This window comes from Stegodyphus dumicola, chromosome 1, assembly GCF_044657685.1.
Source record: "Stegodyphus dumicola isolate Sdum_Otavi_A_Nest chromosome 1, ASM4465768v1".
NCBI classification, from domain to species: Eukaryota; Metazoa; Arthropoda; class Arachnida; order Araneae; family Eresidae; genus Stegodyphus; species Stegodyphus dumicola.
In genome coordinates, this window is record NC_140768.1 from 55,339,150 (window position 1) to 55,359,100 (window position 19,951).

A 19,951-nucleotide genomic window follows, 5' to 3' on the forward strand; every position below is an offset into this window, starting at 1 on the left:
ATTATTTTCTATATAAAGGACAATTTATTTTAGGTATACATTCATTTGCCTTTTCAGGTTTAAAAAATTGAGGGGAGGGGTTGTCATGGTTTAAACGACAAAGTTGAATGAAATACTTTCATAAGACTTTTTTGAACTAATAATTTTCATGCCTATAACCAATCTTCTAATTTTTATATGAATTTTATAATTTTCTGAATACTTTTTTTTCGGAAAGGGCTGTCTATCGAGTTAAAAACAGAATTGAGTGAATAATATTTTATTTATACCAATGTTAGTGTGAATAAAAGAACAATTCAGATATCTTAACGGCTAAACTTTCGACAATTCGTATTTATAATCTTAAAAATTAAATCCGTTGTGGTGGAAACTTCCATTTCCAATTGTTACGAACGTTGCGCACAATCTGTTAAAATAATCGCTCTAGATGATCAGAAAGAAACTGACAATTTATTGCAATTAATAATAATATATAGCAAAATAAATATTTGTGAATAATTCAAGGAGAATATATGTATTCAGTAAATCCTCCTGAACATACGAGAAAAAATATAAATTAAGGGCCATAACTCGCAAAGTAAACTGTAAAACCCAGTTCAGCAAATTCTCTTTGAACCGCATTCATTGTAAAGCCACTCAGAACTGCCAAACACAACTGACTGATCGTTGGCTGTCAAAGCTTATTTATATGGTGTTGCCAGGCTTTCTAGAAGCTTCGGGAAAAATTCCATCTAGAGCTTTGAAAATGTGTTTTTCCCAAACTTTCCGAAAATGGTCAACTTAGCCGCAAAAACTGTCTGTCGCTAAAACCCATCAGAAGGATTTCTGCCTATATCCTGGATTCTAGTTGAGTTAGTTAACATAACATTTAAATGTTATTGGATTCAGAATTGTAAGATGCAGAATTCTATGCAAGAAATAAAAACTTAAATATAAAGCATGTGACACAAAATTAAATATACATAAAAAATAAACCCTAGATTTATGAACTCTGACACAACAAATAAATAAATAAAGCAATAAAAATATTATAACAGCGCGTAAAAATAATACAACCAAATGCATTCAAATATCTTCGTAAATTTACAATACTGTTAAAACTGACACTAAAATGATAACTTTAAAAATGTTTTAATTAAATTTTTCTACACCATTCACTTAAGTATTTTGCACTTGATCTTACCAATAAAAATGTTCTACTATGATTACTTTGTTTAACATGAGAAAAGAGAATAAAAGCTTCCACGAAAACTTACATGAAAAGCTGTAGCTATTCCTTGTCCACATCTCCCAATGAAATCAAAGACATCCTTAAAAGTTTTAATCTGAAAAAAGAACAGGGGTATGACCTTATCAGTAATCTTGCTCTTAAGGAACTTCGATGAAAGTATTTAATTCTTCTCACCTATGTTATTAATGCAAACCCGCAACTCAGTTATTTCCTTAATGACTGGGCACATGCCATCGTAATTTCCTGAAACCAAGAAAGCACCTGAAAGAGACCTCGAGTTACAGATCAGTTAGCCTACTTATAAACATGGGCAACGTATATGAGAAGATACTACATACTTGCCTTATTTGGTACCTTGAGGGAACACATACACTCAACGAGACATAGTACGGTTTCCGAAGAGGACATTGCACTATTCATCAAGTTGTTAACGTCACTAAGTATATATAGTTGTTTCCTTCATTCAAATGATCTCTGCAGCGGCATGGATTCTTCACTTAGTGGGCATTTGACCGCATATGGCATGTCCGTCTCGTTACAAAACTAAAAGGAATTGATCTATTAATTTCATAAATATCATTTCCTCATATTTTAAAAACAGAACATTTCAGAGTTGTACTGGAAATAGTCTCTGAAATAGAAAGAGGATGAATGCAAGTGTGCCCCAGGGGTCAATTCTTGGATCTTCTACCACACTGTTCAACATTTGTATAAATGACCCGCTGCAACTACTCAACTCAAAAATTGCAAAATACGCAGATGACAGGGTGATTCTTACCAAATCAATAAATCCACAAAAAGTTTCGCACTTACTTAAAATGGCAGTAAACATTGTAACTCACTGATGTAGCTTGTGGAGACTTAAAAAATCAACTTTTCTAAAAGCAACTTCCTCCTTTTCAGATGCTTAAAGTATTTCCTGTTTATAAACATATCACTATTAATAAAGCTGAAGTTCTCTTTTACAATGCATTGGAGTTACTTTGATCAAAAACTTGTTTTCAAAGAACATGTCAACCATGCCATAAAGAAAGCAAATCCATCTCTCATGACCCTTAATTCGATAAAAATCTAAACTTAGCTGTGTGGTGAAACGAAAACTCTTATCTTTCGCTTATTAGACCAGTACTAACGTATACAACGCCGGTCTAGACCACTGTAGATAAGACCAGGTGGAAAAATATGGGTGTTTTCCAAAATAATTCTTCGAATAATAATGCGCTTCAGTTAGTAATAAACAAATTAATAAAAATTTAGAAGTCAAACAACAAAAATCAGCGTTTTATTTGCAAATTGTTAACAGAAATAGTTCCGATGGTTTTACAGAACCAACATCCACAGCTGCCAAAGCACAAATGAACGAGATAAGGTACAGTGATTTTTGTTGTTTGACTTCTAAATTAATAATTGTTCGACGTGTTATCATAAATTCATAAAGAATTAAAAATCATGAAAATTCATGACTACCTGCTCACGTGTTCTCATATTTTTTTTTTAATGATGAACTCTGAATTTAAATATCTGTCAAAAACAACACACTACAACCCAACCATTCAGAATATTGTTAAAAGACCACGAACTATACACACCAAATCAAACTGGTGAACACACAACTTAGTGACTCTGCTGAAATCAGTAGCCACTTCACAAGAAAAATGGTCTTTGTGGACTGGAGTAAAAGTAAGTTTACTCATCATCATTTTTAACTGCACCTTCATTGTTTTTCAAAATGGTGTTCACGTTACTAGCACTTCTCAGATGGCGCCACAAGTACTACAGACCCAAACCGACTCTACTACAGAGTCGGTATTGTACAGGCCCACACGGCAGTTTTGCTCTCGCCACATCAGCACGATAATTAGCGTGATTCTAAAAAATTGTCAACGCCTTAGGGCTAAATTACTAACACAATGGGAAAATACTTAATCTATAATAAGCCTACAACACCATGTGATTAATATCAATATCACTCATTACATAGTAAATCCAAAACATTTAAAGAATATTTTTCAACGTATGCTTTTTATTTTTCATATATGGGAAATATATATCTTTATATATGGGAGAAACACTGCTAAAGTAAGGCTTACAAAAATTCTTCAATTTTGTTTTACTTCTCATGGTATTATTCTACTTGGCGGTGACAAGACAGCTGAGCAAGTGAGTACGTGTGGGGGGGTACGGATAAAATTTTTTGTTGTTATAAAACGTTACTCATAAAATTAAAATTACGTGTAGAAGAAAAGTGAAGATTGGAGAAGGCTTTTCAGATGTAATATTTTATTTTCCTTACACAAGAAAATAAAACTTTATGGTTCAGGACGTATGTTACTCAACTTTTATCTGTAATTACAAAACATTGAAGCTGTGTGAATCAGTTTTTCAAAATGTTGCGTTTGTTCGTAAATAACATTTCAAGAATATTTCGTATTACAAGTACTTCAGCTTCTCGTACACCATGCACATCATATACGTCTCGAATGTATTCTACAATATCTATGTCTGAAAACGGCCCTAACCCTTACATAGTGCGAGTAAATGAAAGCATAACTGATATGAGAGCAAGGCTGTTGTATCAGAGTCGTAAACGCGGAATGTTGGAAAATGGCTTAATTCTTAGTACATTTGCGGCAAAATATTTAAGTAAATTCAGTGATCAGCAGCTGAAAATGTATGATCAACTTATAAACTTGCCTTCCAATGATTGGGATCTGTATTACTGGGCTACAGGCATTAAAGAAACTCCGAAAGAATTTAAAAATGAAGTGATGGAATTACTCCAAAGACATGTCAAAAATGAATTAAGGGAAACTCGTTATCAGCAACCGGACCTTTATTGAACATCGAAGTAGATAAATTATACATGATTAGTAGAAACTTATATTGTTAACATACAGCTTTTCAAAAAAATGCAATAACCTTGAAAGAAATTTCAATGAAATGTTCGGACATCTACCTTATGTATAAGAAAGTTATATTAAAAGTTTGTTGGTTTGATTACTTTATTTTCCTTGAATGATATTCGTTTTGCTTCTGAAATGTAGTTCTCATTTTTAGCAGAATTTTATACGTTTAAATGCAGTTCATTCTTTCTGAAATTAAGAATATTCTCCCGAGATTTGATGTTGGGTGCAGTACAAATTTGTGTAATGATCTAAATTCATTCATGAATTCTTTATTTGTGTGATTTCCCTTTGGGCGTCAGATACAAATGACTGGTTTTGTAATTAGAATTTGTCCTTTCACGTTGCAAAATTCCAATCAAAATTTGTTTATATATTTTAACTGTAGTGTTTGAGATGTAACTGAACAGTACATAATTGCAGTAATGATTGGTAATATATCCACCAAGAAAAAATTGAGCCGCAACTTTGAAACGTGGCATGCAAATGTGGTTTGACGAGTTGTGTAAATATTAAACTTGCAGCACCATTTAGCATTGTTGAGTAATACAACATGCATCTAAAATGCACAGCTGGTAGAATGCAAAAGGGCAGGTGTGGCAAGTGATGAGTGTTTGCAATCATATGCTGACGCCTTGGATACATGACATTGTAACGAAAGGTGCCTGTAGGACATACTTGATGGTATAACGAACAGTTGGTAGACTTTGAGAAGGGTTGCATCATAGGGCTAGAGAAGGCCAGTTGGTCAAACAGGTGGATCGGCCAGCCTGTTTTAATGAAGCAATATGGTCATCATATTGCTTCATTGTTGGAACCAGTGGCTTGGAAAGATTGTGTAGTCAGAAGAGCTACCACATCTGCCCCAAAATTTACGCCATCATCGATTTGTCAACTTGTAGGGATCCTGTGATATCCAAGGATACAGTTTGCAAAAGATTAGGTGATGGGTTTAGATCTTGATGTCCATTAACACACTTGTCATTGACATTCCATCATAAGCTGTGTCATCTTGAATGGTGCCGCTCTTGCTCAAGCTGGACAGTATAAGTATACATTGTTGAGATGTTGTTTAGAATTTTGTTCTATTAAGCAGATACAGAAATAAGACTATTTGAAACTTATAATATCACTCAATTATTAGCCTTAAGTTTTGCATTTAAAGTGTATGTATGTTCATAAGGAAATGGCTATGCATAATTTCTTTATTGCATTTGGTTAGACTGTGAGATTATAATTTAAAAAAAACAAAACAAAAAACAGAAAATGATGTGGCTGTAGTGTAGAACTGGGTGCTCCTTCGATTAGCGACAAATTTTATTCAGTTTTGACGATGAAACCCTATTTCTGGATACCATGATAGTTCTAAATTTTGTTATTGTTTGTAAATTAAATTGTTTTAGCTTCCCCATTTTTGAAATGAAAACAGATTGATGTGTACATGGACGAGTTTGTGCAATTCTTATTTTGTATAGCGGCCAACTTGAAATTTTGCCTTCCTGGCACCATTCTTGGCTTAAAAAAGGAATTGGCAAAAAAGCAAGGGGCACCCAATTGTGGACTTTTACCAATGATATTTACTGTAAATTATCAGATGAAATTATTTAACTGGAAGATTGCCTTTGACAACATTTAGAGTTTATTGTATGGATAGCTACTATGTTTTATGTACTGATTATATTTAGCTGTAACTCCTTCCTTGTCACACCTTTGAACACTTGGGCATTTAGAACTGCTGCTTTAGTTTGATGGACAGGTTACCTGTATCAATTATAAGACCTACAAAATCACTGAATGTATTATGGTTTGTTACATGTAATGCTCATTAGATTGGATATACTTTAAAATCCAAATTTATATGCTTGATCACTACAAACTTTTTATCTGTCTCTGGCAACTTCCTTAACTAAATTAATAGCTGGACATTAAAAATAAAAACTAAATTTTGAATAAAAGTCAGTGTTGAAAATATAATGTTATAATAAACAAAATGGAAGAAAGATTAATACAACACAGCTGCTAGACTGGATGGTTGCTGTATGTGGAAGATATTTTGTTGTAAGTGACATATTGGTATCATATGGCTATATACAGAAACTGTTTCTGAAGTCGACAAGAACCAAATTGTTGTATACTTAACTTGAATTTACAAAAAATTTATATCTGTAATCTCTAAAACCCTCATGTCTTTGGTGTACACACATTTTAAGCATTAAAATTACCTTTGACACTAAAAAAAATATATGTCACTGAACACTAGAACTACAACAGAGTCCCCCATATCTACAGATAATAACAAGCACTACATAAAATAGGTATTCATGTAACATATATAAATACTGTAATTTCAATTGATAAATTATATACAAGTATACTATTTTTAATATCAAACAAAATAGCAATAAAGCATTCTTGAGAGAATACAATGTATACGCTTTTTCATACTTTGGAAGGTAAGGGATTCTAACATTTTAACTTAATCTGCGAGAAATGAGCAAGAGATGTGGGGATGTTTCCATAACCGGCACTTGGCAAAATTGCGGATTTGTTTACATCGGAAGTGAGCGTACGTGCGCCAGAATATGGTAACCCTGATAATTGTTGCAACCCACACAGGGAATTTTCCTGAAGGAGGAAAAGGGAAATTTTCTGTTTACTTTTCGAACATTACGGTAAGAGAAAATAAAGTTTGAAAGTCGCAAATCATTATTAGTTCAGATTTTCGCAAAACGTTTATGGGGTTTATTTTTCGAACATTACGTGTTATATAGATATACATAAACTTTGTGTCTTTTTCATTTCAAAAACAGGCTGTTTTACTAATTTACTTTTCTCATTGCACCAACCCCCTGATGACGATGCAGTGAAAGATGTAAATTTCATATTTAATTTTTAGTTTGGGCATATTTTACCCTGCTATTATCCAATATTTTGCAATCCTTTTTTTTTTTTTTTTTTCTTCTTAGGAATAGGATCATGTCGGGGTATTTTTCTCATTTTTGAAAGTAAAATTAAACTTAATTAAGTTGAAATATTACATTAGATTATATTAAAATGAATTTTACCCTCAAGCAGACAAGCAATACAAAACACAATCAGATACCCTTAATTGTTGGTGTTTTTGTATTTTGAATAAATAATACCCCTTGAAAAGCAGAGGCGTAGCTAGGGTTTTCAGCGCCTGGGGATATTTCGTCCCTTTCTGGGTTCCAAGAATGAAAAGCATTTCATTCTAAAATTTTGTAACATCAGTTTGCCACCCATGGGGACATCTGTCCCTGTCCCACCCTAGCTAGGCCACTGTTGAAAAGTCAGCCTTTTACATGGAATCAATAATAATTATGGTATTATTATTATTGTTGATTCCATGTAAAAATTAATTTAATCCATATAAAATTAACAATATTAGTTTTTTAAAAGTTTTTTCTAAAATATCTTTAACTGATACTAACTTTTATGTTAAAATAATTTTATTACTATAGTTTTTATTCTGCTTTTCCAAGGAGGTAATCTCTCTAATCAAGAATATACTGTTTCAAAAGACTGCAGAAGAAAGAATTAATTTCCTAGCTCTACAGCAAACTAGTACTTTTCAAGCTTTTACAACATTGCTATTATTAATTCTGAAACTCTTATTGAGTTAAATAAGAACTTTAACAGGAGTTAAATAGCATGTTAATAATGAGAATAGGATGAATGCTAAAAGGCAAGCATAAAAGAAATTTTAAAAAGACAAATATTTTCTGGAAACTGATAACCATCCTATTAATATATTTATAAACATCAAATTGGGAATGTAAGCTTAGAGCTTGAGGGATTGTAATATGGAAATGCATATTCCATAATTATTTCTGTATCATCAACCTAAAATGAGTGGATGTTTTGAGCTGCTGTATTTTGGCTATATTACAGACTGTTGTCACTTCAGTTTCATTTTGAACCTTCCTGCAATCCCCCCCTTTTTTTTCTGTTATACTGAACTGTATATATTGAATACACAGATATGGGGGCAGTATAGTACAAACAATTAAATTCTGTCTATTTCTTCTACACAAAAATCTTGAATGAACCAGTGATATACAACAGATGCTTGCAAGATACTGCTTAAAAATTTATCTTGAATGGTTAAACCCAAGTAAAAGTTTCAGTCTTTATCTAACAGTACATAATAATTTTCTTTTGAATTAATAATATTAAGGCATCTCTATTAATGAAATTTAAAGCCACTTAAAAAACCACAACAATCTGCATTGTATCTGCTATCAAGGCCTTTTGAATTCAGTTGTCTGACTAACAAATGATTCTATATTTCCTCTGATATCACATTTAACTATAATGAATCAGAAGACATGAAATAAAATGAAAAAATTAAAAGGTACTGACTAGTTTAATTGACAAACTCTTCTAGACAGAGCAGGTAAGACTTTGGACGTTAGGAGAATTTTCACATAATGAAGAATAATAGAAATAATTTGTTTCTATGCATTCAGTGTTAATTGTGACGGAAAATTGATGGATGAAGGTAGGTAGGCAGGCATAACATATGCAAGATGACTGTCTTAATCTGCTGTTACAGTATGGCTGGCCAGGCAGAAAGGTTTACATGAATTAGATGATTTTACATGAAACAAGGGTTCTTTCATTTCCATAAGTATTTCTTGAGTGGTAGGAACATGCTATTGTAATATGTTCCTACAGCTTGTCAAATGTACATGCACTTGTTCCTATAGTTTAAGCTGAAAAGGAAGTCATCAGTAAAAAGTATGTCACCCCATTTAATAATTAAGAAAAATGTTCATACAACATGCTGCATAGTGTGTGTGCATGTGCTTAAGTTAAGGAAATTCGTACAGTGAAGCTTGTTTGCAAGTAGGCTGAATTGATGTAGTAATGATAAACTGACTACATACAGTGATTCCTAATTCTGTTGACAAGTCCCTCAACAAATGTATTTTCTTGTCTCGGTTGAATAGCATAATTCACTTAATAGTTATACACAAATCTTATTGTGCACATAGCCATAATTAAGACAAACAGGCAATCTTAACCATAATTGCCATTAAATATCTTCATCAGCATGGAGCTATCTCCAAAGCCTATACATGATGTTTGGTGAAATGACTACAGTCAGCCTTTATTCTCTTAATGACCCTACCATAAATAATGTCACTGATATGGCTTCTTGGTACTTTTCCATTTCGCAGGCGCAAATCTCGCCAAGCAGACTTTATTGCCGGCAACATACAGTATACACATAAAATATGTTAACAAATGTTAGTTCCAAGATTTTTTCTTTTAAAGGCATAAACATTTTAATATTGCTCAAAATATTGTAAAAAGCCAATAAATAATGACAATAAATTTGTAAAAAGACATTAAATTAAGAATTTACTATGCTTTCATGGTTCAACATCCTGATTCGCCGGTTCTTATCACGTGATCCCAAGTGATCTCATCTCACATACACTGCACTGCGAAAATCTAATTCTCTCAGTAATTATCTACATTAATTTCGAGTTAAATCTTAATTTGGAATACAAGTTTAAATGCAAGAATTATTTCAATTCGTACGAATAGCTTACTCAGAAATAATGTAAAACCACAGTGCTTAACTTCGCTAATGCATTCTCATCAGAATTGGTGAATTTAACCCTTGACTTTGCCTTTTCTATACTATTTTCGGGTGAGTGATGTGATTGCATCCTAATTGACTTAATTACTGCGAATGACCTTAGGGCATAAAAATGGAACTATCTGGTAAACATTCTATGTAATTGTATGCCAGTATTGAAAGAAATAATCAATGTGGTAAGAAATGGCTGCAACTTGTTTTGAAAATGAGGCATAAAAGGTTACCAGCGAGGATATACCTTTTGGCATCAGTTGTACCATTATTGGTGACTTTATCGCCTGCGCCTGCAAAACGAAAAAGTACCGGCTTCTTTGTATCATATTTATTGTCTAATAGTAGTCTTTTGGAAATAGAATGTTTTCATATGCAAAGGAAATTAATTCCTTTAACAGTAACATTACAGAAATTTTCACAGATAGCAGGTAATATTACTGTTTCTTTCTGTTTTAATGCTACGTTTTTTCTCTTATTTCTTTGTGAAAATGGCAGATATGCCTAATTTCTTTTAAATTATACACCGAAGTAAACTAATTTTATTTAATGCTACTAATTAATAAAACTTCCCTTTGATATCAGGATGAAGATTCACAAACATATGAAGTAGAAATAGATTTGGATGAACTATTGGATATAGAAGGAGATTTTAACAGGAAAGCATGGTTAGGTGTAAGTAAGATTTTCTTTCCTATACCATTAAAAAACATGTTTTACATAATCAAAAGTTGTTAGCTTTAGGTCAAAATGTTTATAATTATTAGACCATTAGTATTTCATCTAATGATAAGTTAGATCTCTTAATAATGAATTATCATTAGTTATACTATTGTTCCATACAGAAAGTAACACTTAATAAAAGTATATTTGTACTTCCAGGGAAAAGTGATAGGAGCCAAAAAGTCACAAGAAAATGTGGAGGTATGATTTTTCTGATTTAAAATAAAGAAACCTAGGAGTTAAGCATTCATATATATATATATACATATATATATAATAGTAGTAGGTAGAAACATTGTAGCGATCTTGCTAAAAAGTTACCATGAGCCGTAGCTCCACGAAATATTTTAACGCTGTATTACTAAAATATAAACTAAGAAGAAATTTGTTTGGAAAAACTGGAAACACGCGAAAAAACTGCCAAAATTAATGCTGGAAGACATGCTAATGCACGATAAAATTAATCTGACCATTGTGATATGTGAAAAGTTAACTCACATGAAAAATAGATTGACGGAAAAAAAATATACATGAAAAGTAAATACATATAAAAAATATAGACTGAAAAAATGCCAATACATAAAATGTAAAAATTAAAATGAAAACATAAATTGCAACAAAACAAAATACAATAATTACATAGCGGAAATGGTAAATTAACCCACTCGTCGTACCCTCAATTGGCTTTTCAAGGGGGAAAAAACCGAGTGTCGAACTAGGTTAAATACCATTACGCATTTCGCCGAAACAGACCATTGAAGCTCTTGTTTAATGCGAAAAAAATGTTATAAAAGAACATTAATATTTCCAAATAAATCTTTTTTGGAGCTTCACTGCTCTGTTCCTTTTTCCCGACGCGTCCGCTGAAAAACATATTAGGATGTTAAAAGCAATTGCAACTCTGAGCAATGTAAAATTAAAATCAAAATCAAAATAAAATAAATAGCGGTCTGCTATTAGTAAAAAAATTACAACAACGTACGGGCTGGTCCTGTATAGCTTAAAGAAGATCGAACTTTTATAAAGAGAATGGTGCTATAATCATACAAATATGCAATTAAATTTGAAAAAAAATTCATATTTTGATTTATTTTCATTTTTAGATATTCCCAAAATTGCTAGACTTTTAAATCAGATACTATATGTGCCAGATTAATATTCATTTATTCATCTAATCCGACTGTAAACCAGATGTTTTGATTAAAGCTATATATTTACAGTAGCATGCCATCAACAGAGACTATGCTAATCCCCTAATATTTTACAATTAACATTGCATCCTCTAGCACTGTCACATAATCCTCTAGCAATTTATGCATCAATACTTTCAAAAATATTTTTATCTAATATTCATGTGAAAGGCAGGAATAGCATTGGCTCAGTGCCAAGAAGGACTACCTAACTTTCATTTGCTCCCATAGACATACTATTAATTACTGGCACTAGCTCATAAGAAACTTATTCCTTGCGATTCTCACAAGCAAAATTAATTAAAAATTTAGTGCTACATTTTAGTTTGCTTTCACGAAAGCATTATTATCGTACATGAGAGAATTCAAAGCAAAAATATATTGAATGCAGTAATTTCAAGTTTAAACTATGGAGAGGGAAGTGCTAGAAAAGGTAGTCTTGAATCAAGACATAATTTTGTAGCAACCTCTGAAGCTGTTTTTATTACAACATGCACATCAGCTGCCGCTGTTGCAACCCTATGGTCTCAATCACTTTTCTATGATATTCTTTGGGATAATATATTTTTAAAATACACACACATATATTTAAAAAAAAAAGATAAAAGGTAGATTTACTCTGGATATACAAGCATAAAACATTATCAAAGTGGAATATTATATAATTTCAAAATGGTTAATAATACAGTTAAGAAATAATCTATTTTACTGGTCTTGTGCTCTTTTTGAACTAATTATTTATTATGACAACCATCAGATTAAAAAAAATGTTTATGATGGTATGATTGCTTTGACTTTCCTTTTTTGTCTGATTTTCATTTCATAAATATATCTGAGTATATTAAACATTGTGTTCATTAGCCTTCAAATTATGTAATTAGTCTTTGTATTCAAAGTACAGTAAACCTTCTATGACAACCACTTAAGATACTACACTTCGGAAAGTGACCAGTATTTCCAAGAACATAAATAAACAATAATTGTTGAAACTAAATAACGTTTGCATAATCCGAGTTCAGAAAACAAAACATTTATTTTACATATTTTAAAGAAATAACGTTCTGAAACAACATGTTTCATCTACACAATCAATCGACGCTCTCACCAGAGCATTACGCCATCAAACTTGGCACACATCCAAAAGTTCAAATTGAAGAATTACAGAAGCGTTGTTGCCACACAAGAAAAGACATATAGTTACAACTTCACACAATAATAAAACAAAAACACACTTTTGAAAAATAGACAATAATAATAAAAATAGTAATAATAAAATTCTTAACAATATTTTCTCGATTATGCAACATCCTCCCCCCTTTTTGAGTCAGTGGCAAACGACTCAAAAACGTATGTTATCCTATTAAAAAGGTCTAGTACATTAGGCTTCTTAACAAGCCGTCCTGACGACGTAAATTTCTGTTTTATATGCTGTACGTCAGTCTGATCGTTTTTCTTATCGTCGTTAACGTTAGGCTCTTCAACTAAATAATTTTCACTTAGTTGTATCTCTAGTGGATAAATACGCTGAACGGGCCTTATGAAAATCCCATTCTGAGTTTTTAGTTTAACTGTTCGAACTTTGCCATCCCGACCAGGAATTTTCTCTATAATTTTACCCAAAGGCCAATACAAGCGTTTTTTGAAATCATCGCCTATTAAGACTATCTCCCCAATTTTAGGCAACCGGGTTACTTTATTTTGTGGTTGTTTCATTATTAATTGCCCCAAATATTCTTTTCGGAAACGGTTCCTTAAATCTTTAAGAAGTTTTGTGCGGTATTTAATTCTTCTAAAAAAATGCTGAGAGTCAATTTTATCTATATCTGCTACATTCGAAGTACAATTTTCAATTAAAAACATTGACGGAGTTAAAGGGATAGCATCTTCAGAGTTCTCCGAAATATATGTTAAAGGTCGAGAATTAATTACCGACTCACAATCGCAAATTAAGGTTTCCAGTTCTTCATAAGATAAAACCGATTTTCCCAAAGAACGTCTTAAAAGTTCTTTAACCATGCGAACTAGCCGTTCCCACCAACCTCCCCACCAGGAGGCTGTTGGTGGATTGAATTTCCATACTATTCTCTTTATTTTTGCCTCATTCTCTATTATGTCCCAGTTAAGTTTAGACATTTCGTTATACGTTCCTCGGAAGTTAGTCCCATTGTCAGAATAAATGGTTCGTGGTCTGCCACGTCTGGCTATGAATCGTCTTAAAGCCAAAAGAAAAGATTCTGTTGATAACGAAGTCACCAGTTCTAGATGGATTGCCCTGTACACAGCGCATGTGAAGAGTGCCATCCAAACCTTCTTACCGTTTTTCAAAAACAATGGGCCAGCTAAATCTACTCCCAAAATTTCAAAAGCCCTATAATCTCCTACGCGATCTTCAGGAAGATGAGTCACTTCGCAAGACATCGGTTTCGCTTTATATCGTTGACATATTACACACCCTTTTAACACATTACGCACAGTTTTACATTGTTTTAGTATCCAGAATCTTTCTCTTAAAATAGATTGAAGCATTTGAGTTCCAGCATGACAATGTTTCTTATGAACTGACTCAATTAACAATGTAGTAAAGATACATTTACTCGGTAACAAAATTGGTGTTAAAAATTCAGAATTGTCTTTGCGTTCCAATATTCTAGTTTTAACTCTTATAATTTTTTCATTATCAATGAATACATCAAGTGGATTAAGAGCTCCAATGTCAGGGAAATTTGAGCTTTGAACCAACCGAATCAAAACTTTTTCGGAATTTATGATTTCAGCAACAGTTAGTTTAGATTCTTTACACAAATTTGACTTCTTCCTACAGTTAGAAATAAAACGTAACACCCAACCGGTTACACGAATCATTTTTTCATAATCAGAAACTCTTTTTGCATACCAAGGAGTGGTATCCTCTGAAAAGTTAACATTAATAAGTTTTACCTTCCTCTTTTCCAAGTCAGCTTCGCTCGGCTGACAAACAATATTGGTAGGCCAAAATTCAGGGCTTTCTCTTAGCCAGAGAGGTCTTTTAAACCACTCCGAGTTAATCATTTGTTTAGCAGAGCAACCTCGAGATAACACATCTGCTGGGTTCATATTACCAGGCACATGCCTCCATGATTCAGGTTTTGTCAACTTAGTAATTTCTTTAGCACGATTGCTTACAAAGTTTGACCAATTACCAGGATTTCTGATCCACCATAATGCGACTGTGGAATCACACCACAAAGTTACATTTATATCAAAATCATTAAGAGCTTTACAAACAGAATATAGTAATCGGGATCCAATGCAACAGGACATTAATTCCAATCTAGGAATCGTCAAATTCTTAATAGGAGCTACTCTAGATTTTGCTCTTAAGAGAGTAATTTTTACACTGCATGAATCAACACTTCTCGCGAAAATACATCCTGCATAAGCATATTTGCAGGCATCGACAAATACATGCAATTCAACTGTTGCAAAGGTTCCAATGAATCGGGGTATTGCCACATTTTTCAACAAAAGTATATCAGATAACCACACAAAAAATTTACTTACAAAATCATGAGGCAATACCTCGTCCCAAGAAAATTTCAACTTCCATGTTTCTTGTAACAAAAGTTTTGGAAGCAGAGTTATTGGTGCAAGTATTCCAATTGGATCAAAAATTGATTGTACAATAGACAGAATCTATTTATTGTTATTATTAATCTATTAGAAAGAATTTTGTTACCTTAGTATCACAAGTTATCATATTTACATTTATATTACACCTTAAAGTATCATTGTCTAAATTCCACAATATTCCTAAAAGAGGTGTGTCCCCAGAATGTTTTGTAATATATTTGGAAGCAACATTGCTCTCCCATCCCCTTAAATTAAATCTGCCTCTCGACATAAGACTTTTGGCCTTTTGAATTAAATCCTCTTGTTTCTCAATATTGTAAACACCCGTAATACAATTATCTACATAGAACGAATTTTTTAATTTGTCAGCCACATCTAAAAAGTCAGATGGACAATTATTCAAGAGATATTTAATAGACGTACCTAGTAGATAAGGGCTGCAGGAAACCCCAAAAACTACTCTGCAGTGCCTATACACTATTTCTCCCTCATCACTTGGATAGAAAAATCGCAAGTAATCTCTATCCTTCGGAGAAATTCCTAACTGCAAGAATGCTTTCTCTATGTCTGCACTCAGACCAATAGGAAAAAATCTCATTCTGTCTAAAATATCAGGGACTAATTCTATTAAATTAGGTCCTTTCAATAAACACTGATTCAAAGATGGTTTTCCCTTTTCACAAGATGAAGCATCAAAAACGGGTCTTACCTTAGTGCTTTCACTATTCATCTTAATAACCGGTCTGTGTGGTAAAAAGTGGCATTTATTGTTTAATTCCTTTTCCGGAACCTTTTCTATAATATTTAAATTTTCCCACTCTCTAAACACTTCTTGATATTCCTTCAAAGAATTATTTTCTTTTGGCCTCTTTATCATTTTTTGATGACGTGTCAAAGCAATGCTTTTATTATCTGATAAATTGGTAGATTCGCGTTTCCAGGGTAATTCTAATTCATATCTACCATCGGGCCGAATAGATAATTTATTCTGAAAATCAATCTCATAGTCGCAATGAAGATTTTTCGTTTTACTATTTTCCGCCGGGTCGGAAATACCCAAAACTTCAAGCTCCCATAAAGATTTCAAAGAAGCATTATTTACATGTAAGGAAAGACTTATTAGGGCATTATCTCTGACAGTATCCTTTTCTTTACCCATAACCGTCCAACCCAGTTTTGTTTTGACTGCAGTTAAACCAGAGGGTAATTCTAGGTATTCGTCAGTTAACAGTTTACCAATGACATCTGCACCTATCAATAAATCAATTTCACTTTCCTCGCAAAATGTGTCACTGACCTCAATTTTCCTGCTTTTCAATTTCTCTATAATCTGAGCATTCTTGATTGTTGGAACAAATTCACATATCTTTTTTTCAGAAAAAGCTTCAAAACAACACCTAAAAGTGTTATCTAAACTGCTTATGTCAATAGCAAAAACAGAATGGGTTACAGGCGCAGTTTCCCTCCCCCCAAACAAACCATGAATTACTTTCTCCTGTCGAATAGGATCAGCCTTCATTCGCTTCATAATTTTCTCCCCAACGTATGATCGTTGGGATCCCGAATCCAAGAGAATTCTAATTTTTCTCTCTCGATCTTTAACTTTAATTAGAACACATAAAGTTTGCAAATAAACTTTCTCGCTCTTACTGTTATTAGAAAGGGAAACATCCAACTTAGAGTCATTTTGTTTTATAGAACTAACATTCTGAGGACACATAAATTTTATATGATCACAACTGCAAATGGGGCATTTAATATTGGCTTTACATTGGTTTTTTAAATGGCCAATTCTTAAACATGAAAAACAAACACCTTTCTTTTGTACAAGTTGCCTCTTTTCATTTAAGCTCATATTTTCAGCTTTAAAACACTTAGCACTCATATGAGGCTTACCACAAAATATACAAACATTTTGCTTACCTTTACTGGTTTCATTTGTACTTACCAGCGCGGCAGCTGTTGCTAAATCTGAATTACCTGAAATAACATTTTTATTAAGAGGCTTAACAGAATGAGTAAGTCCTGATTGTGCTAATCTAATCATTTCTTCCGATTCTACTTCATGCCTTAAAAAACACATTAGTTTTTCAAGCGTTCTTTCAGAACTCTTTTCCTGTCCCTGTTCAGAAGTTCGACTCCGCTCCCAGGCACGTAGAATATTCTCAGGTAGGCACGACTCCACTAAAGGTCCCAAGAAATCAGCAAACTTTTCCTTGGTGCGTCCTAAGCTTTCCAGCGCTCGTAATTTACTTTCTATACTATCATAAAGTACTCCTAAGTCCGACGCCGTTCTGCCTGTTGTAGCATTCTTTGTAACAAGCCCAAGCAAATCTCTTACATAGATCTGCACCAGAAGGTCTTCTCTACCAAATCTTTCTTTCAGCTGCTCGATAGCTTTAGGATAATTCGCGGCGGTAACAGGAAAACTGTTCAAAAGTTGAGCTGCCTTTGAGCCAGGTACTGCTCTTTGCACTAAGTACAAAAATTTATCTTCCGGCACAATATCCGCATCTTCATGAATTTTGGAGAATTGGCTCCAAAAGCCTAAAAATTCTCTGCATCTCCAGAAAATTTTTTCAGTTCAAGTTTAGGAAGTTTGAACTTCCTGTTTTTATTTTTTTTAGGATCCGAAATCGAAACTGAAGCCATATCTGTAGTAACATTCATCGAATTCAATTGTCCAATTTTATTCTGAAGTTTCACCTTTAAAGCTATAAAGGAATCTCTGTATCCTTCAGCCGTATTAAATTCATTCTCGAAATCAGCTTCCTTGGTTTGTTCTAAAACACTGCTTTGAGTACTGTCCAAGCGTTCAAATTTGTCAATTAGTTGCCCCAACAACACTTGCAATCTCTCAGGATCCGTACAAGTAGGCAATTCTTCTTCCACAATCTTCGTAGTTAACGTAAACGAAGTACGTTCACTTTTACGTTTTGCCTTTAACAACTCCATTTTAACAAAACGCCTAAATCAAAACTACTCGAAATCACACAAACGTCCTGTCAAACGGACGCCAAACTTTTATGTTGAAACTAAATAACGTTTGCATAATCCGAGTTCAGAAAACAAAACATTTATTTTACATATTTTAAAGAAATAACGTTCTGAAACAACATGTTTCATCTACACAATCAATCGACGCTCTCACCAGAGCATTACGCCATCAAACTTGGCACACATCCAAAAGTTCAAATTGAAGAATTACAGAAGCGTTGTTGCCACACAAGAAAAGACATATAGTTACAACTTCACACAATAATAAAACAAAAACACACTTTTGAAAAATAGACAATAATAATAAAATTCTTAACAATATTTTCTCGATTATGCAACAATATTGAATTTCACCTAAGATGACCACCACCATCCATGCACAATCATTTTGGATAGATTTATAATTTTTCTTCATACATAATCCTCTTTAGAAAAAACTGCAGCATGCCACTGATATTTACTTACTGTAACTGACAAAATCTTGATGTAGCTTGAAATTTATACACTTTTTGTATGATTTCAGCATTTTTTTAATACGTCAGCTTTAAAAAAATTAATTGTGAAAATATCAAAAATTTATGCATGTACACACTATACTCTAGGAATCTGTCTCATTTAAAAATACTGGACATTCTTTAGTCCTACACAAAATCTGTGTGGCCAGCCTTGGACTGGCATTGGTCCGCGGGACTGACAGTATTAACATTCGCGACCACGAGCTTTGTCACGCACAGGCAGGGCTTGTATGTCGGTAGCCAACAAAGCTCACCAACAAATAAGCTCTACTCAGTGCATGAAGTCGCTGATCACCCTGCAACATTGTACCGCTTGATCGCTTGCACTGGCTGAATAAGGACAGCAAATTCAGCGCCGGATAAAAAAAAATGTTTTTGCATAAACTAAGTGAATATGTTTTATTTTAACACAAAAGTTCAAAGTAATGTGATCAATAGCCTTAATGTAATTTTCATATACTAAGCATTTAAGAGATATGTGGTTTACACGAAAACAGCTAATTTTAGTAGTACTTGACTCAAAATATGTATATGCCTGAAAATAACTGTTTACTTCTTTTGCAGAAATTCATCAGTGAATTACTTCAAAGGGCAAAAACATTGTGAAGATCTGAAACATGAACTGGATGTTTTCACTATGCCGCTGTCATGAAGATAACTCTCATCTCACATAAATACAACATGCACTTTGAATACTCATCTTCATATGTGTTATTTATGTTGTCATCAACATTGTTAAAAATTGAAAATTCGGAAAATTATACACATTAAAAAAATACTGCATTCATATTCTAACATACATATTTTTTACATTGTTTTGAAATCTTCCAAGTTTCTGTGTAGTGAGAGGGTCTACGACAATTAAAAAAAAAAAAAAAATGGAGAGAGTAACACTTCTGAAAATTTACTTTGTGTAGAAATGCAGCATTCATATCCTTTTTTCTTTCCCTGTTTTTGAATACACTCTCTTCAGAAACTGTATAAAATAATGGTGATAGGATATGTTTTATTACTGTATGATTGATGTATTTAGTTGTAGAATGCAGATTATACCTATTTATTTGTAGATTTTGTGTTAAAAGAATTCATTATCATGATCTTTTGTGTATGATAAGGAGTATGTCATTTGAAATAAAGTATCATTTATAATGTGCATATTT

The 19,951-nt window shown here is 32.9% G+C and overlaps 2 protein-coding genes and 1 long non-coding RNA gene across 8 annotated transcripts in view; 2 read left to right on the forward strand and 1 right to left on the reverse strand.

Moving 5' to 3' along the window:
- LOC146999090 (uncharacterized) overlaps positions 1-1,529 on the reverse strand; it is a 41,425-nt gene extending 39,896 nt beyond the window's left edge. Inside the window, exons 1-2 of the long non-coding RNA XR_015040649.1 lie at positions 1,406-1,529; positions 1,257-1,325 (exon numbers count right to left, since the gene is read on the reverse strand). This is a non-coding gene — a long non-coding RNA (uncharacterized LOC146999090). The remainder of the gene's footprint in view (positions 1-1,256; positions 1,326-1,405) is intronic.
- The window catches only part of LOC118201290 (protein phosphatase 1 regulatory subunit 14C-like), a 186,338-nt gene extending 166,394 nt beyond the window's left edge, over positions 1-19,944 (forward strand). For all 6 annotated transcript variants that reach the window (XM_085814814.1, XM_085814791.1, XM_085814794.1 and 3 more), the window contains exons 3-5: positions 10,343-10,432; positions 10,640-10,681; positions 19,356-19,944. In XM_085814814.1, the coding sequence (XP_085670940.1) occupies positions 10,343-10,432; positions 10,640-10,681; positions 19,356-19,397 (174 nt within the window). In that variant the 3' untranslated portion in view covers positions 19,398-19,944. The remainder of the gene's footprint in view (positions 1-10,342; positions 10,433-10,639; positions 10,682-19,355) is intronic.
- Positions 3,582-4,228, forward strand: LOC118201289 (succinate dehydrogenase assembly factor 2-A, mitochondrial-like). Its single transcript, XM_035373366.2, has one exon. It carries the CDS (start codon positions 3,619-3,621, stop codon positions 4,069-4,071), a length of 453 nt encoding a protein of 150 aa, XP_035229257.1. The 5' UTR covers positions 3,582-3,618; the 3' UTR covers positions 4,072-4,228.
- Positions 19,945-19,951: the final 7 nt, after the last annotated feature.